At 48.3% G+C, this 19,885-nt stretch overlaps 2 protein-coding genes across 3 annotated transcripts in view; both read right to left on the bottom strand.

The window, feature by feature from the left end:
• Positions 1 to 12,723, bottom strand: part of Bfsp2 (beaded filament structural protein 2) — a 55,697-nt gene extending 42,974 nt beyond the window's left edge. Inside the window, exon 1 of the mRNA XM_051140292.1 lies at positions 12,174 to 12,723. Within this exon, the coding sequence (XP_050996249.1) occupies positions 12,174 to 12,665 (492 nt within the window). The 5' untranslated portion in view covers positions 12,666 to 12,723. The remainder of the gene's footprint in view (positions 1 to 12,173) is intronic.
• A 4,355-nt stretch (positions 12,724 to 17,078) lies between these two features.
• Positions 17,079 to 19,885, bottom strand: part of Tmem108 (transmembrane protein 108) — a 267,058-nt gene continuing 264,251 nt past the window's right edge. For both annotated transcript variants that reach the window (XM_051140494.1, XM_051140495.1), the window contains exon 5: positions 17,079 to 17,366. In XM_051140494.1, coding sequence (XP_050996451.1) covers positions 17,244 to 17,366 — 123 coding nt within the window. In that variant the 3' untranslated portion in view covers positions 17,079 to 17,243. The remainder of the gene's footprint in view (positions 17,367 to 19,885) is intronic.

The following is a 19,885-nucleotide window of genomic DNA, read 5'->3' on the forward strand; positions in this document are numbered from 1 at the left end:
TGCAATCCTCATGGTTATTATTATTCAACTATGACAAATGATGACACCGGTTACTCACAAAGCTAATCTGAATGCTTACTATGGCCAGGCACTACAATAAAGATTCCAAAAAATTATTTAAGCCCCACAATAACCCTGTGGTGTGAATGTTATCTTCCTTTTCCGGACCACAGCATTGTAGTCGGAGGTTAAGGTTATGGGGTTTGTTTTAGGTCACAAAGTCAGTCAGTGGCAAAGCTAAGAGAATGAACTCAGGTCTTTTGGGATCTGTAGTGTGCACCGTTAGCTGCTGCCTTGTAGTGATTCATTTCCTTCCTGCCTGACTTCCTCTCATCTTCTCTCCCCTTCCTGTTTTCCTTCTGTCCTTTCTTGTTTCCCTGTTGCTTATACCATTGTTGAAAAGTCAAGAAAGACTAGTCCTCACTTCTGATATTGGGGAGTCTCAGTGTATTGAGTAGGCTGAGAGTGACTGCCATGAGGGACCAGGGCTGGGATGGTCATGCGTGGAGGAGGATGTGGACAGCTCGTGAGTATTTATTGCCACCTACCTGCAGGCACAGTGGCGTTAGGGCTGGCTAACCCAGGAATCCCAACTGCATTGGCTTAATTTAATCTGCGCTGTTGTGATCTCAGATCATGTGTGAACTCGCCATCTAGACAAGTTCATCTGGCAACCCCTGCGCTATATATAGCCTGGTAGGTATGTGAGGTTAACAACACAGCTGTTTCATCACTTCTGGGGGGCACAGGTCACCGATAGAATGTTAGGAACGAAAGGACCACATGTGCCAAACATTCCGAGCCTGGTCAGCCATGCAGCTAAGTTTCTAAGAAGTGGGAGAGGTAGGTCTCTTCTTCTTAGTCTCCTCATGGCTCAGGAGGCTGAACGGTCTACAGTGCCAGGCTGGGGAAGTCGGAGAAATCTGCCCTCTGACTTTACAGATGAGCCCCTGGGTCAGAGAGATTTGTCTAATGGGCTCAAAGCCAGAGGGCAACCAGGGGAGTAAAGTAAAACGTGTCCCTTCAGGCCCACAAAGAGGACCCCATCACTTGTCTTCCTGGACCATGAACTAGAATCTGGCTTATTTTTTGTATCTTCCAAGAGGGCCAGGGGATCTGGTCCCTCCACCTAACAGTTGAGAAAACGGTTCAGAGAGGTGATGTGATTTGGCCCAGCCTTTACAATGTGCAGCTCTCTCTTGGGCTGTCTACACCGCTGTTTGCCCTAATGAATTTATGGTTCGATAGGAGGCAGATTAGGATTTCAAATGGAAAAAGAAGAAGTAGGCTAGATACAAAAATACTGGTAGTTGTGGACTTTTGAAGTGGCATTTGAGGAACCAGAACAGATTGCTGGAAACCAGGAATATATGATTAAACAAACAAACAAACAAACAAAAACCCACCCCCAAAACAAACAAACAAACAAAAAAAACCCAACTACTACTACTACTACGACAAACTCCAAAACTAACCAATAGCTATAGTTATGGATTCACTGAAATCCTAAGCCCAGGACTTTCTGGGGATATGGTCTTTGTGGACGTAATCAAGTTATGATGAGGTCATTGGGACATGATCTGATTTGGAGTGAAGTCCCTCACTACAAGGGACTTCTGCACATCCAGGGATTTAGGGCAGAGGCTGAGGGATGCAGCCACAAGCCAAGACCCGTGAGGCAGCCCCAGGAACTAGGAGAGTGTTTCCTTCAGAGGCTGGGCCCCAGTGATCCCGCTCACCGAGCAGTGGAGAAGCTGAGAGGCTCCAGACTTTTAAGGGCACCACAAGGCTATAGAAATGACACTTCTGCCCCGAGAAACTTTCAGAAGCCTGGGAGACTTATAAGAGGTGAGAGCCCCCCCAGGATGTTAGAGCTGTCAGCTTGGTCCTTTTGTGCTGTGGATGGAGAGGCTGAGGAAGCTGTGGAGGTGGAGGTGAAGAAGTTGGACCACAGCTCTGCAGCTAGCAGCCAACCCTGGCTTCTCACCTGCGTGTGAATACTCATAGTACCAGCCGTCATCAGACGTGCTCACTCTGGGAGAGAGGCAGGGAGCAGAGGCTGTGGTGGTGGTTATATCACAACAGAGGCAATGGTACTCTTTTTTTTTTTCTCCCCAAGACAGGGTTTCTCTGTGTAGCCCTGGCTGTCTTGGACTCACACTGTAGACCAGGCTAGCCTTGAACTAACAGAGATCTGCCGGAGTCTGCCTCCCTGAGTGAGTGTTGGGATTATAGGCGTGCACCACCAAGCCTGGAGGCAGCAAGGGTACTCTTTTTGTTTGTTTGTTTTTGTTTTGTTTTGTTTTTTGAGACAGGGTTTCTCTGTGTAGTCTTGGCTGTAGACCCCGCTTGTCTCAAACTCACAGCAATCCACCTGCCTCTGCCTCCTGGTGCTGGCATTAAAGGCATGCGCCACCACGGCCAGCACAAGTGTCCTCTTAAACATAGATCTTAATTGGATTGCAGAGCTGCTGTTTCTGCTGCCCTAGCCATCAGGCTCCTCCCCCTTGCCAGCATAAAATATACAGAAAGGCTTTACTTCTTTCAACCTGCAGCACAGGCCCTCCTAGGTCCTCCCTTCAAATGCTGCAGCTCTTCCCAGTATGCTCCTTTGTGGGACTAATAAGCCTGGTCTCATACCCCATGGGAATAGTCTGTTATCTTTGGTGACTTTCAACAGGTCTGTGTCTCTCTCCTAGACCGGGAACCTTTGGGGACTGGCATCCAGGCTCCAACACTCAGTGTGACCTCTCATTATTTTCAAAGAGTCCTTAGCTCTCTGGATTGGCATGAAGCTCCTCAGGGTTTGGGGCAAGCGGTCACCTTTAGAGGCCACAGATCCCAGCAGACAATCTTTGGAAACCCCCACAGCATGTTCATCTTAGGCAGAAGTCTTTCCCTCCCATGCAGGCAGCTACCCAGCTCCCATGAAACAGTGGCTTGGGAAGGTTGGAACCACACACCCCAGGGAGCCTCTGAACTCTATAGTCAGAGGAAGGGGTCCTGCCTCAGGGGCTGACTGCTCAGCACATTCGTATTATTACTTTTTTTACTTTTTTTTTTTTTTTTTTTTTTTTGAGCCTGAACATCAGTGTAAAAGAAGAAAGAAAGAAAGAAAAAAAAAAAAAAAAAAAAAAAAAAGGAAAGAAAAGAAATCCCAAGGGAGGCCCTGCTGTCCTGGCAAGCAAAGCTATTAAACTTTCAAGTCAGTTTGGAGCTAACTGAAGAACTGGAAGTCCCCCTAGCCTCCTGTGTCCTAGTTCTAGTCAGGGCTGTGCCTGCAGGAGGATCAATCTACTCTTTGTGGCACACGGCCTTACAAGATCGAAAGCTTAAAGAGAACAAAACAGACCCGTCCCTGAGGTTGACCACCTCACAGAGGACGACCTTTGTGGACGCCACTCCATTTTAACAGGCAGAGGGTTTTCAAAGTAGATGGTGGGGTTCTAGCTAGGGCCTTCTGGGTTTATAAACAAACGCACCAGGGAGCTTTTAGTAATGTCTTGTGGGAGCTGGTGAGGAGGGGAGGGGGGCAGGGGGTACAGGGGTGGCCGGGAGGGCAAACAGCACTGAACTGACTCTGCCTGGAGTATAAACTCAATAAGGAACATTCATTCCTCTGTAGCCCCCTCCCCCCTCATTTCTTTATAAATTTGGGGTGATGGTGGTATACCTCTCAGCTTTCAGGATGCTGAGGCATGAGGATCATGAACTTGAGGCCCCCATTTCTTTTTTTTGAGACCCCCCCATTTCAAGAAACCAAATATCATGATAAATTTTAAAAAATACACTTGGAGGTTATGGTCTAAATTATGTCCCCTTGATCCATATGTTGACGATCTAATTGCTCACTGCCTCAGCACGAGACCATTTTTAGATGTAGGATTTTTTTGTTTTTTGTTTTTGTTTTTTGAGACAGGGTTTCTCTGTATGACAGCTCTGGCTGTCTTGTAACGCCCTCTGTAGTTCAGGCTGGCCTCGAACTCATGGAGATCCACCTGCCTCTGCCTCCCAAGTGCTGGGATTAAAGGCACACGCCATCACCACGGGGCCCTAGATGTAAGATCTTTAAAGAGAGTATTAGGTCAGATGGAGGTCATGACGGTGGTCCTAGTCCAAGTTCATGCAAAAAAAAAAAAAAAAAAAAAAATGTGGACACACACATATGCAGTCAGGAAGCAGACGGCTCCTGTCAGGAGAAACACCTTGATCTTAGGTTGCCAGCCTCCAGGAGAGTGAGAAAACACATGGCTTGGTGTTGCAGCCACCCAGGCTGCTGAGGCTTTCATTCTGGCAGACAGAACTGGGTGATCCTTTCTCTCTCCAGGGGACTCCATCCACCGCTGAGGTCTGTGAATCAGGGTCTTACTCAAGGATGTTACCCACTTATCTAGACACTTAGCTTTGTTAGAAAACACTGTGCGTGTGTCGGAGTGGGGGGTGGGGGGAGCCTCTGGGTCCCCAGAACACCTATGTCCTCTCCACATTCATCATTGGCTGATAGGAAACTGCACTTGGAAATTCTGGGTCTGTCTGTCCAAGGCTTTGCTCAGGAGGTGGTGCCTGGCCTGGCACGTGCGTGCGTGTGTGGCTGAGTGCGTGCGTGCGTGCAAGTCTGTGTGTGTGTGTGTGTGTGTGTGTGTGTGTGTGCGCGCGCGCGCGCTCTACACCAGAGGCCTGCCTGGCACTGGCTGCTGCTTTAGCACCTGTGAGAAACACCGCTCAGAGAGGTTTACTCCTCAAGCAGGGCTCTTCAAGCTCCTTTGGGGACCCTCACAGTGAGTTCCAGAGAGGCCCCAGGTCCTTCCTCTCCTTGTCTGATTCACTCCTTACACGAACGACTACACATGAGAGACAGAGACGGTTGTGCAGAGCCAAACAACCACCATTTTAGGGAGTTCAGCTGTGCCGCCCGCAAACATCATCGCAGCTGGGCTTGCTCACCGTTACCATAGCAGGATGGGAGGGTCATGAGACCCTCACCTGGGCAGACAGATGCTCCCAGCCACCCGTTGTGTGCAATCTTGCCCAAATTGCACGAGGTCTTGGGGCGGGGCGTGGGAACTAGACTATATAAGGAGGGCTCCAGCTGGGTGCCTCTGGGGAAGTCAGCGTCGTTCTGGATTAAAGCCTCCACATCCCAGTAAGTAACCCCTCATCTGGGCTGTAAGGAAGCCGGATAGACTCAGTAGTACCCCACAGCTAGCCTTTGCGGTGCCATTTTGACTGCAGGAGGAAAGGTAGACATTACGCGTTGTCTCCTCGGAGGAGTTTCCTGGGAGTTTCATCTCGTTATCCAGATAAATAGCCAAGGTTCTGGTAAGGGACATGCCTGATGCTTCGGTTTTCATGGCAAATGAACAGAAAAAAATATGTGGCCTGCTAGATAGTATTGCTCAGAGCTGTCCCAGAGGGGCACTTAGCTGGGGGCGAGAGTGAAGCCAATGAAGATGTCAGGAAATTTAAGGTAGGGTGTGATACCTAGAAAGGCTCTGGCCTGGTGAGATTGGCTAGAGGAGTCGGGAGGAGGGAGAAGGAGAGGAAGGGAGGAGGGGAGGGAGGACTCAGCCAGGGCTGGGCCAGACGCGTTTGCGCAGTTAGTGTTCAGACTAGTGCTGCTCTTTGGTATAATGTCTCCAGAGCCTGCCTAACTCCATCCACTTCCCTCACTGCACTGCAGTGTCTCCTCCAAGATGTACAATTACTCAGTGGCTCCTAAAATAAATAGATTCATAAATAAGTAGATTGTACGTTGTTTTCCAGCAGCAGCAGCAGCAGGTCAGTGTGGAAGGGGAGTCCTCCGAGGCCTTTCATTACCTCCCAGCTAACAGCTGAGGTAACTTCTCATTTCTGCTGACTAATGCATCTGTGAGTGCCAGGCTCACCCGCTCGTTTAAAGCAGACAAATGAGTCTTTCTGTGCAGTTCCCCTGGCAGACAAGGATGAACGAGGTTTTATTTGCCTAAATGGGGTCCTCAGCTTCAGTGGCTCAGCCTCACCCCACCCCCCCCAAGTAGGGGGGAACGCTGGGACCCTGGGCCACTTTCTGCCCGCCTCAGCCACTTCTCTCCACAATCCCCCCAGAAGGAGAAACCGCACTTCTCCTCAGCACTTGAGCCAGCTGCCTGGGTTACGTTTTAATTTAGTTTTTTGTTTTTTGTTTTTTGTTTTTCCTTCTTCTTCTGGAGAATGCAGCCTTTAACAGGTTCCTCCTACCGCTCTTAAATATGAAGGCGGGCTTTTGCTCTGAGAGGACACCTTTGACAGGGACCTTCTCTGGCTAGGACAGATCCATGGAGAGATCTTTATTCTGTGAGGCTTAGCGAGCTTCCCTGCCCTGACTAGGAAGGATCTGGAGTCCTAGTAAACTGTTGTATTTTATAAGGTAAAACTATTTTTCTTCTTTGAGACATGGTTTCTCTGTGTAGTCTTTGCTATCCTAAAACTTTCTCTGTAATTTCAGAGGTTTACAGGCTGCTCTCAAACTCAGAGATCCACCTGCCTCTGCCTCTCTCTGCCTCTGTTTCTACAGAGCTGGGGTGTGGGGATTAAAGGTGTGCACTACCGCCACCTAGTGGTGAAACAGTTCTTTCTTTTTCTGGGGTTGAGGATTAAACCCAGGGTCTTGCGTATGCTAGACCGGTGCTCTTCAGCGAGTGGAGCCGTCATTCCTAGCTTCAAGGTTAACCTTCTAACAATGGTTAAAGCATATCCAACTGAAAGAGAACCCGCTGCTGACATAGGTAGGGGACCACCCTAACAGGGCAAAGGGCAAGTAAACTCTAGACTCTTAACCCATTATCCATCAAAGGCAAGCTTTCATACGGCTGGTTATAAAGTGTTAGATTAGGCCACAAGACTGTTCACGGGTGAAAAGTTCCTTAGGTAAGCAAAGCCAAGACTAGTGGAGAACAAGAAGGCCATGCCGACAATGAGCAAAGATGAGAGGCAGTGTACAAGGCTTTATTTGCTCTTGGTTGGGAAGGCCACACAACTGAGCAACACACTATTAGCTCCCCATTGGCCCCGTATAGAGAACACCCAGACCAGTTGCCCACATTCCTTTGAGAAACTCGAAGGCTGCTTTGCTAAGACACTGTCAACTTGAGCCTATAGTTAACTGGTAGATGACAAATGTAAACGGCTTAGCATCCCTGACTTCCTGCTGTTTGTCATAGCGATGGGCTAGAAGCCAGGCAAGTGTTCTGCAGCTCACTACCTACCTAGTCCTTGTTTTGTTTTTCGAGACAGTTCTTTGGTGTTTTGAGGCTGCTTTCCAACTCTCAATCCTCCTGCTTCTAGAGTATCCAATTACAGGCTTGTGCCACCATGCCCTGCTAATTACAGAGACTATGATATGTTTAAATGTCTGGTGCACCTGCACCCCTTTGTTTCCATCTTGTTCTTTCAGGGGTTTCCCCCCCCCCCCGGGTCTCTTTGCCTTTTTCCCCCTACAAATAATATTTATGTTCGTTGTTATCTAGCCGAAGGTTAAAGAAATTGGCATACAATTAGAATTGCATTGAACTTTTACGTGAACTCAGGGAGGCTGTTGTCTTTAAGTCTCTGGGTCTTTCAGTTTGGATACATGGCATTTCTTTCCATTTGTTCAAGACTCTGTGTATTTTAGAAGGGCTATATCATTGTTTCATTATAGAATTCGGATATTTAAGTTTCTTTAGAGAAAGGGGTTGTATCTGATGGCATGATAAATGAAAATTTCACTTCAATTATATGGTTTTTTTTTTTTTGCTTATATATGGACATTATTTTTTGTGAAATTCTATAACCCGTGGCTTAAAGCTTATTTATTGTATAATTTTACATTGAACTCTCTTGGTTTTCTAGAAAGAATCAACATTTTCCTCTTTCCTTCTAATTCTTATACTTGTCTTTTCTAGTCTAACTACATAGGCCACCATCTCTGACCAGTGTTACCTTGTAACAGATACAGTTCATATCCTTTCCCCAATTCTAATTTCAGCAGTAGGCCTCTAGTGCATCCTCCTTAGAGAGATTTTACATGTCATAAGACATCTCCAACATTCTCACTATCATGAGAAACCGAGACAGACAGACGACATTGTAGAAGCCAACTCAAGGTCATACAGGAGGCAAACGGCAGGGCCTGAGCTTGACCTTAACTGTTTGGTTTCAAAGTCCCCAGTCTTTGCACCACATCCGTTTTCATAACATGGACCAACTTGTCCGTCCCCCCACCCCCATTCTTCAACATGAGCCTTACACTGCAAGGTATCATAAGAGATCTGTGACTGAGTGGGGGTGTTCGAGAAGGGCTTTGAGAGAGGTGCTTCTTCAGCCATCCTTTCTCCACATACACTTTAGCAAAACAAGAACCCGTAGGAACCAGAAGCTTCCCTTCATAGAAAACACCCTCATGCCTCCTTCCCTCCCTTGACCCCCTGAGATATTCTTCTAGCAATACTCATCCCTGTCCCTAAGAATTTTCCCCAATACATGCTTCTGTGTGTCATGACATTTCTAACCACACTGTAGTGTCCTACAAAGCTGAGCTGGCAGTGTCACTGCCCCAGTCTGCCCAGCCAAACAAACTGTGTTTTTATAAGAAATAGATACATTGATTTAGGTGTGGTGGTGCAAGTTTATAATCTTAGCATTTGGGAGGCTGAGACAGGAGGATTGCTGCAAGTTTGAGGCCACTCTGAGCTATATAGTAGCAGTTGCCACTCTAGCCAGGATCCCATATCAACAAATAAAACAGAGACACATACACACACACACACACACACATACACACACACACACACACACACACACACATACACACACACACAGAGAGAGAGAGAGAGAGAGAGAGAGAGAGAGAGAGAGAGAGAGAGAGAGAGAGAGAGGGATTAAACTGAATCAGGAAAAGCAATGGATTCCACACACACCCCCATCCCTGCTCAGGAAATAACATTCAGGCTTTAGTAGACATGAAAACAGCTCCGGGTTCTGTTTGGCCCCTGTCGGAGACAAGAGGTTGTCAATTTCGAAGCTGATCTGACTCTATTGTCTCTTTCACCCAGTGGGGTGAAATTAGTTCTCTGCGTGGCTGTAATACCAGGTCCACAGTTTCAGTGGTGAGAGAACTGAACCACACCCTCAGGTTTCTAGCAGTTTCTCCAAACAGAAAAATCTCCAGAGTATAGCTGCCTTGCCAAGGGAGAAAATAGGTTCATGACAAACCATTTAGAATCTCCGTCCTCTGGCCTTTCAATAACTTAGATTTCTGGTTGCCTTCTCCCTGTGGAGACCCCGCTATCCTCCTCCATACAAAGCTTTAGAGCTCCACATCCCCAGCTCTTCCCTGGGCAGTTTCTCCCTCACCCTGGCTCAACTCCCTCCTCATGCACTGACACTCACTACATGGATGCGCCTCTGCTGTTTTATCTGCAGCTGGGCGCAGGGAGGTCTCTCAGTGCAAGCTTGTGTTCAGCCATCGTCGAAGACAAAAGGACCTGATGCTGCTCTGAGACCTAGTTATTGGCATCACCCATTTGATATGAAAACTCAGGAGTGATAGCAAGGGCACACAGGGCCACCTCCTGCTGGCCCAGGAGGTGGGTACCCAGTCCTCTTTGGTCACAGAGGCCACCCCCTGGGAATTTTTCCACTACTTGTATCATTGCTGAGTGGGAGAAGGGGCCTTGGTGGTTCTGAGGCTGAAGAATCAGAGTGGAGCTTAAACTTGAGGAGGAGAACTGGGAGGAGGGAGGGTAAAGTGTCCATACATATCTGGTAGCTCACTGATGCTTTAGACAAAAGTGGCAGCAATTTTGGATCTTAGCCACCAGGAGCAGAAGCCGAAGGCATGGTCTCCATTCTTTATGGCTGTACTGTTGGGGTACTGTATGGCTGTCTAGTCTATAGGTTATAGAGTTGTGGGATTGTGTAGATATTATCAAATCCAGTTTATAGACAAGGAGCAGGGGTCACGTATTATAGAAGCATTTGTAGCCAGTTGCACAGTGTCTGCTCACTAGGCTTTGGGGCTGAATTTTTTAACCTCAACATTGAAACACTTGGCTCCTCCTGGCGTGTGTGTATGGCGTCTGAGTATCCTACTGCCCAGCAGACGCTGCTGAGGTGGACTATCTAGGATGCCCTAGGGGTTCTTATATCACGCATATTTGAAATCGAGATAGTTGTGGGGACTTCCAGAGGAGTGGCTGTACCGCCCAGAAGTATAGTATTGTACCCTCTCCTCTGTGGGCTGCTGAGAACAGCGAACAAGAAGCAGCATGGGATGAAATGGGGACTCCATGTGTGTCTCTGCTTGGTATCACCCAACCACACGTGGACCACTCATGACCCGCTCTTAGGCTGCATTCCTGGCTCCAGGGAGCAAGTGGCATCTGGCTGCTTCTGGCTGGATTAGAGACTGATTCAGTTTACAGTCATCCCCAAGCCAACATTTGGGGAGGAAGCCAACTACCCACAGAGAGAGCTCCTGAGATGGGCAGTGACGGAAGGCAGGTAGGCTTTCAATCTTGGAACCAGAGCCCACAGGCTCTGGTTGATGAATGAGTTCCGAGTTCTGCGGGAATGATTTCAGGACAGGAAGCAGCCCTGACCAGGTGAGGGGGAGAGGAGGCCTCCACATCCCTGCTCAGCAGGATGACTGTCAGCTAAATGTAATGACAAGAAGAAATAAAATCCAAGTAAAGCAAAAATGTAAGGTCCTCAGCCTCAACAGCCACACCCCAAGGGCTCAGTTGCAGTTGATGGCATTGTGTAGGTATTTTTTTTTTTTTTTTTTTTTTTTTGAGGAAGGGAGGTAGGTGGTTCCTAAGATCTGGGAAGCTTAAGCTTAGAAGGCTCAGAACATTGTAAGATCCACACCCCCGGGTTATATATGCGATAAACCCCTGCCAGGAAGGGGAGACTCTTCCATAGAGCTGCCTGATAATTGGGCAGGGGGCTCCAGGGCTGCGGCTTTCCTGAGCATCACCCATGCACTTTTCAGGGACTCAGTTTCCTTTGATTCAATTACACTCCTGTAAGTAACCCCTCACCCACGCTTTGCCAAGCTAGACTTGGGTAGACTCTTCGATCTGTTGGTAGTGCCTGGTCTGGGGATAAAAGTGCGCTTGCTCATGTCTGCCCAGGAGAAGCTAACATAACAGACAGCCAAGACTGTAAAACATTTCCGTGCCCTGTAAAACTCTCTCTGGGGTCTCAACTATTGTGCTGGTATTTTTATAATGACTCATGCTGAAATGATTTTTTTTTTTTGCTATTTTGAGTTAAACAAGATACTAACACCAGCTTTACCTGTGTACACGTACTCCCCCACCACACCCCCACACTCCCATATACAGCCTCCCCACATACACACCCCCCCAAAAACACACAATAGATGATAGGAAATTGAAAATTACCAGACGGCCCATTTCCCCATTGATCCCACATACCCATTATATCTAGGTACAGGAGTACCCCTTCATTTAGTCATTTAAAATAGCACGTCCATTCAGTGGTATTGGGTTCTATGAGAGCTTGAAAACCCTTTACAGTAACTGACAGAGGCAGCCCCAGAAATAGGACAAGTGTAACTTTGAGGAAAGAAAATCCAGGTTCAGATATCTGCTGCATCACTCTATTGCAGTAGCTCTCCACCTTGCTACTGCTGTGACCCTTCAATACTCAGCTCCTCAGACTGTAGCCACGCCCTCAACATAAGTTACACTGTTGTTACTTCGTAACTGTAATGTTGCTACTTTTATGACTCAAAGTGTAACTATCTGATGTGCAGGGTATCTGTATGTGACTCCTCCCCCTCCCTCAAGGAGTTTGTGACCCACAGGCTGAGAATGGCTGCGCTATTAGCTTATGAACTGGGACCTTGTTCGTTTAACTGAATTTTCTCATCTGGAAAGCATACACAGTGAGAGATTGGTTGCAGAGCACTGTTGGAATGTTTTGGGAGGTAGGTAGTGCCTGTGCTCCACCTAGGGAATCCTGGCCCTCATCAGCTTCCGTCAACGGCGGCTGGTGCTGCTATTAGAAACACCGTCAGTTTTGCTATGAAAGTGGTCAGTTTCTCTGGTCTCAGGTTGCTCACCACCTTCCTTGCTGCCTTCAACATCCCCCCCCCCCCCTCTCCGAGCTCTAGCAAGCAAGCCTCCAGGTACAGTGGGAGGACTTACCTGCTGGTAGCTGCTAGCCCAGGAGGCGCGGAGGGCATCCCAGCCTCCGGAGCGCTTGGCCTTGCTCTCCAGGTGAGCACGCAGTTGTTTTTCCAGCTCCTGGCTGACTTGCTCCAGAGCGTGCACCTTGGTCATATACTCCACTAGGCAGCCCCCCAGGTCCTCAACAGAAATGTGATCCCTTTCGGGGCCTGGAGTGGGCACAGTGGCAAGGCCTGAACTCCGTAGGCCCTGCAGGAAGACACTGCTGATGCCCAGGGCCCGGCGTGTCACGCGGGCACCGAGGCCACCTATGGATCCACTGGGTGCTACTCCTACATAGACCCCAGGGGCACGGGTGAGGTTCCCAACAGCACTGGTCCGGGATGCTGGGGGGCTATCCAGGGAGGACGGAGAGCGTGTTCCCCTGAGGGATGGTGCCCTGAGCCTCTGCAGGGGCATGCTGGAGCTGGCTCCTGGGGGCAAGTCCACTGCCACTCTCTTTTCGCTCATCTTCCTCTTTGCCTCTGTGGTGCCTGGCGGGTTTACAGGGTTCAGTGGCTTTCGGTTGCCAGTCCCAGCATCCCCATGGCCTAGTCACAGGCCTCTCTGGAAGCTTCCCCCGTCCCCGTGTCCTTTGTCTCCTGCTTTCCATGGGCTTCTGTCATTCACTGAGCTGGAAGAGAACCGCCCCAGCAGTCTGTGAGAGATACATGCAGGCATTCTCTGAATGCTGGTCATGTGCCCAGCCTTCCAGACTTTTCTGGGGGTTGGAGGGAGAGGGTGCTAGAGCAGTATAGCCTGTGGAAATGGATCATCTAGATGCTCCTATTAAGCTTTTAGATACAGTCTCTAGCCTGGACTGGCCTCAAAATCCTTACGTAGCCAGGATGACTCTGAACTTCTGATGCTTCTGCCTCCAATTCCTGCGATAGAATCCGGAGCGTCATGCACACTATGTGAATATTCTATGAACCCCAGTCCTTGGCTTTGTGTATGCTATGACCACAGGAGAGGGTAAGACAGGCAACAGATCAGTCCTGGTTTTCACTGGTAAGGAAACAGTCCTGAGCCTCTTAGATGACATGTGGGTTGATCGCCTCCTCCAGATCTCACACCACAGGCTGGGACTCAGCGCAAGGGTCTCAGGACCCATTACAGGGCTTTCTGTATCCCTGCGTGTGTGCGTGTGGGCATGCATCCACACAGGATCAGAGGAGAGGCACACATGTGAGCCAGCCATGGGGAAGGTAGCCCCAGAAGCCCCAGGGAAACAAAGCAAGCCTGCTCATGTCTTCTTCCCTCAGGTCTGGCCACTGTTCCCGCCCCCTTCCAGCTCCCCCCTCCCCTCCCCCTTCCCCCATGCATCTGCCCTCTGACACTCTGCTTGTTAGCTGCTGGCCCTCGGCCATGTTTCTCTTCCTCTAGACCTTGCTGGCTGTGCTGCCTGATTGCTAACTCTGACACACCAGGTGCTCTGGAGCCAGTATAGGATGGGAACAGCTGGGCGACTGCTAGGCTCTGCTCTCTCTTCCACCTAAGTCTCCTCCTCTAGGAACACTAAGAAGTGAATACAATGAAGGGATTTCTGGAAAGCACCGGTGGGTGACAAGTTAGGATTTATTGGGCATCCCAGGTATTAATCCTTGCCTTTGGCATCCTCCAAGTCCCATCATCAAAGTCATAATCCCAATCACTTCTTGGCGGGCTAGAATGGTCCCTCTAGCCTGGGCAGACCAGGACTCTAAAAAACCATTGTGCTGAGGTTTTAGTGTATTGAAACTAGGCACCAGAGGTCTAGAGATGGACCTCGGACTCTCTGGTACTGTAATGTGGGGGTGAACCACAGGTAAGAGAAAGGGGCCAGGAGTCAACTTCTGGTAGGTATTGAGTATGCACCAATTCTGAAAACAATTCCATTCTCCTTCTCACTTTCCGATTTGACTTTGGATGGTAGAAAGATGTGTGTTTGACACATTCTGCTGTTTGGGATGCATATTGTACACTTTCAGAAGTATTCTCTCGGAGGCGCTATTGCTTCCCTTTGTGATAATAGACCCCGAAAACCCCATGTCCAGAACACACAGAGCTGAGAAAGCCTCTTTAATCCAGGAATATATAAGGTTGCCTTGTCTCCAGCACCTACCACTCGCCAGGGTCACATGGGTTCTGCTCATCTGCTAGAACTTTCTGTGTACCTTTATTTTCTTGTTTGTTTTTTTGTTTTCAAGACAGGGTTTCTCTGTGTAGCCTTGGCCGTCCCAAACTCACTTTGTAGACCAGGCTAGCTTCGAATTCACAGATATCCGCTTGTTTTCTGCCTCCTGTGTTCTGTCTGGGATTAAAGGCATGTACCACCAACACCCGGCTGTACTTTTTTTTTTTTCCTCCTATTCTTTATGAAAACTGCAACCTTTCCCTGTCTTCCACTTTGTCTACTTGAGGCAAGGCAAGGGGTACTTTACTTTTGTGTATTCATGTGGAGGCCACAGATCAACTTTAGAGACATCCTCAGGGGCTATCCACCTTACTTTCTGAGACAGGGGTCTCTTTTTGCCTTGGAACTCACCAATTAGGCTAGACTTGTAGGACAGTGAGGCCCAGGGATCTGCCTGACTCTGCCTACCCAGTGCTCAGATTAAACACAGACGTCACCACAACCCAGATTTTGTACGTGGGTTCTGGGGAGCAAACTTGGATCCTCATGATTGGAAGGTACTTTACTGAGGTGTATCTCCTTACCTCCCAGGAGGTCCATGATTAAGTATCAGTGTTGGTTCTTTGATTAACAGATTAAGGAGCCAATTGAATCGTGTAAAGGCCAGCAGCTTATAGACTCCCACGGTACACTGGGGGCTGTGCTACATAGTAACAGCCTCTTAATACAAGTGGCATTGCTGGGCCCCATGGAGCTGCGTTTTAGTCAGTTCCAGGTTGTGTTGTCTCAGGCCAAATGAAAGGTTCAAGCTACTGGCTGTAAAGGTGTCGTGTCTAGGCATGGTTACTGCCCAGGGAACAGTAACTATCGGTGGCTTTAGACACTGACCCGAAGACATGTCCTCCAAATCTTCCCAGTCCCCTGGGTAGGCAAAGGGAGGCACCTCAAGGGACACCGATGTTTCAGTGACGTGACGAGAGTAGACTCTCCCTTGGAAAATACACCCTCTTGGTCTAAAAGATCAGTTTTACCAAATGATGACCCGCCGACCCTGTTAGCTCGTCACACTTGTAAAGGTCAATATGATGTTCCATTAGAAACAAAAGTACACATGGAAACGAGACGGCCATAGGCACCACTGAAGGGAGACCTAAAGGTTATTTTTAAATGAGAAGAATGCAAAATGTATTAGCGACTTGATCCTCTGGGTAGTAAAATAAGTTTATTTATATATACATGGTAGCTGAATTCTGTGGATACGGAAAAATAAGTCATACATCCACAAACGTATATATAACATATGTATCGTTGATGACATATATTATATATAAATTTTCCTTTACAAACATGTTTTTCTCTATACATACTCACACACATTGGTATATTCAATGCAATAGCTAACAGAAACATTATGATAAGGTTAAGGTCAGACAGCAACACGTTAGAGAGCGAATCTGGGCACAACAACATTTAACCTGCTCCTTTGTGGGTTGAAGTCTTTGAAAAGAGGCAAGCAGACTCATGTTAAGTCGGTCCATACAACACAGAACACGTTAGTTTTTGAAGGCTGTCTTTCGTTTTGAAAAGGAGGATGGAGGAAGAAAGGAAGTCGTCATGGTAAGAGGACCACAGCAACAACACAGACATCGAAACCGACAGTCACATTCAAAGTTCCAATCTGATAATAAGAACGGCTATATTCAAAATATACTATCAAACTATTTTTCTTTTAGCATAGGGGGAGGGGCCGAGGTTCAATCTCTAGCCATGTTGGCTCAGGAAAGTCACGGAGAAAGCAACTGGCTCCAGAGGCCCCTCTTGGGTCTCTTGAGAGTCTGCTCCCCACTGGCCACACTGGGTACAGTATGGATTGGGGAAGGCAGCTGGACCTGGTCCCAGGGGACCAAGAAAGGGGGAGGCAGGGGACAGTAAGAGCCGATGGCAAGTTCATGGGCAGGTCTGCATCACCTCTGCCTGTAGTTAGAATGGCACTTCTCTCAAGTGATTTATTTGGCAATCTTTTTCTTTAAAAGATTTAATGGGGAAGGTTAAAAAAAATAGTTCTACACCACAAGGCTTCCTAGATAAACCTGTTTCTCAAGGTGTGTGTGTGCATAATATCATTGCCTTTGGAGAACGCAATACAGATTCGCAATAAACACCTGACCTTCGAACAGAGAAGGGCAATTGCTCACAGCCCCTAGACTGGAATCTGCATCTGTCCCAGGAAGAGAGGCATGGGGTCCAGGGCAGGTGGGGGTGTTGGCAGGAATGCATAGAAGGGTTTTTTGGGGGAGTAATTTTCTGCCAGACAAAGGCAGTCCTGTTTCTTGTAGCATGGCAGAAGTGCCCTGTGGGGTGATAAATTGGGGCTGGAGCCTCATGATGCCTCAGTGGTGCCTTCACAGATCCCGTTAAATTGGACATGCAGTAATGGCACTGTGAGGCTTCAGGGTGACAGGTTCCCCTTCTGTTTTGTACACTTGCCTGCGTCTTCTGCCTTGGTGTGCTAGCTCCTTCCACTAGTGTACATACAAGGAGACAGGGAATTCAGATAGAGTCAAGAGAACCAGGGTGTCAAGAACACACAAAGGGACCACTCATTTGGCCATAAAAACATTCAGCTTTCATGGGGGATTGGTCTCTTTCTTCACCTGCCCAGAGCTCCTGGGACCCCTACATGCCCAGAACAGTTAAGAGAAGCAATCAGTGCAACTGCTTTGCTTAGAAATACCTTTATTTTATAAAGCCATGGGTCATTCTGTAAATTTTTTTTAAACCACACTTGTAAAAAAGATGTTGACAATTCTTAAGAAAAAAAGCTGAAAATGTTAAGTCAGGGTTACACAAAGGTTATATTTATAATATATATATTTGTATATTTATAATTTAGAGACAAAAAATAGGGAGTGGCTAAGCGGACACTGCTGCATCTAGATCTCAGAAACTTGATCATTGCCCACGAACAGTGTTTCCTGGCAGAAGGGGTTCACGAGGACCATCCCAGTATCTCGATAGTCTCCATTTGCTGGGGAGCGGGGCTCTGAGAGCTGGTCCTGGGGAGAGAGGGAGGAAGGTGGTGTGAGCTGGGCACGAAGTGAGGGGTGGCTGCTCTTCAAGAACTGCACAGGTAGTGCACATACAGCACTCAGGAGGGTGGCAAGTTCAAGGCTAGCTTCAACAAAGCAAGCAATCAAGCACCACACAAGTAAACGCGCGCGCGCGCGCGCGCGCGCACACACACACACACACACACACACACACACACACACGGGTGGAGATGGTTATTTCTGGCCAGGCTGGCTAGATTTAGAATCACCTAAGGGATGGAGGCCATACCCCTGGGAGTGTCTGGGATGGATGATTCCAAAAAGGACTAATCAAGGGGGAAAAGACGCATGGTTTGCCCTGAACAGAATAAAAGAGGGAAGCTCGGTGAGTTCAGTGTTCCTCACCCTGTTTCTTGGCAGGCCACCCTGTGAGCTGTGCTGTTCTGCCATGACTTCCCCTGACAAGGCCAGCCCTCTGGAACCATGAACACACCAAACAATTTCTCCTTTAAGCTGTTTCTGTCATGTGGCCAGCCACAACAAATCACCTCATGTGTGCACTTTCATTTCAGGACGGCTGGTCCTGGATTTTATCCTCACACCAGTGCCAAGGTACAGATCCTGCTTCCAGATTTTAAGGTAAGTTCTGAAAAAGGCTTCTTGCCTCACCAGTTACCCCTACCCTAGGTGGCCAGAAATGGACTTCCTTTCTTTGTCAAGGTTCAAGGCTCATTATGTAAAATATACCCCCCAACACACACACCACAGATACCCACCCCACACCCCAGACACACCCATCCCTTACTGCCTTAGTGCCCAACAGTTGACATTCTTGGACTCTAGATTGCACTTCCTGCTTCTGCCTTAGATACCCAGGCAAATTCGAAGCTTTTCTTTTCCAAATACACTCATAGGCGCCACCCATCCCACAACTACCCTTCAGAGTCTGGTAGGCCCACAACTCTTCAGAGACCAGTCCATCTTCCTCTTACGTGCACCCGCCCCCCCCACGCCCAGCCTGGTGAGAATAATTGCTCCATTTTTTGCAGCAACACTAGCACCCACATCGACAGACCTGATCTTTGTGAATGTGATAAATGGAACAAATCCCCAGACCTCAGCCGTGGTGAGAAAGGCTTTAGACAGGCACCCCACGCTGCTCAGAGGGGAATCAGGCTTTGGGCGGGTTTCCTCCTCAGCTGCCAGGGTCTCCAAGTACTTGTGGGCTACTAATGGCCGTTTCCAGATCCGGGTATTAATTTAGGGAAAAGACAGAACAGCCGGAGCCTGATTGAATGCCAAATGATGAAAATCTCATAGCCTGGGGCCACACTTCCTCAGAAATGGCTTTGTTTTTTAAGAAGCCACAATTCATTTTTCTGAAGTTTATTTTTAAACAAAACAGACAAAAGACACTTCCTGAGGAGGAAGGACTGGCTGCGTTATTGGGTGGTTGGAGAAGAGGAGGAAACTGCGTTGTCTATAAAATGTCTTTTCAGGAGACAGGCACTTCCCTCAAGGGCTGACCTTGACCACATCTCATTAGGAGGGTGCATGTGAGCTTGACCCTTCTAACTATGGAGAAGAAGCAGAAGTCCTTTCCCTCAGCTGTGAGGCCTTTTGGTTGTTGAAATAGGGTTTGCACAGCCTTCCAGTTTTAACGGGGCAAGAATGGACCAGTGGTGAACCTGGGTAGGAGTTGTGCACCAGGCACAGCATGAAAAAAAAAAAAAAAGCATTTAGAAAACAGCCAGGACAATAGAGGGGTCAGGAGAGGGAGGGAGGAAAAGGAAAAAAAAAAAAAAAAAAAAAAAAAGAATGTCCCAAGAACCCTTTGGGCACTGTGATCTGGCAGGCCAGCATGTAGCTGTTCTTATTATAGACAGTGAGGCAGCTGGGCACAGAGACGCTTCCTTAGGCAATGTGTGTAAAAGCTTCTGGATGGGCAAGCGCATGTCTGAGGATGCTGAGTGTAAGAGAAAATGTGATCAGCGATCATCCTGTGGGTGGTCCACAGGGCACGTAATGTCGCCAGCAGTTTCCATCCTGTCTCCGAGCTGCCGACACCTTGACCTCACACAGCTCCAGTTCAGAGCTTTGGAACAGATCACAGCAGAACCAGAGGGGTAGACGGGCAGCGTTAGGTAAGCAAGAGCACAGACTGAAGCCAACGCTGGCATACTTGGCGCTGTGGCTTTTGTGGTGCCTTCTGTTCTTGGGACTGTGGCCAGGTGGCCCTTCTCACTGGAGTTCCCCAGCCTGGTGCCCAATGCAGGACCAAGAGCCCCATTCCCTAAGTTCCTTTGCTTCTACAAGTAGAACACTGTGATGTCCTGCAAGTGGGGCTTTCCTACAGCATGCTTCCAGGCTCCGCGCTTCAGTGTTCACGGTCCCCGTTTATAGAGAAAATATAAGAAATGTATGCGTCACTGCCCAGATTCAAGCCTTTCTCAGGGGTTTTCACTTACCATAAAAAAAAATTGTGTGCTGGCTTCCCCCTAAATGAAAACCTTCACAAAGACTGT

This window comes from Acomys russatus, chromosome 32 (genome assembly GCF_903995435.1).
Source record: "Acomys russatus chromosome 32, mAcoRus1.1, whole genome shotgun sequence".
NCBI lineage: Eukaryota > Metazoa > Chordata > Mammalia > Rodentia > Muridae > Acomys > Acomys russatus.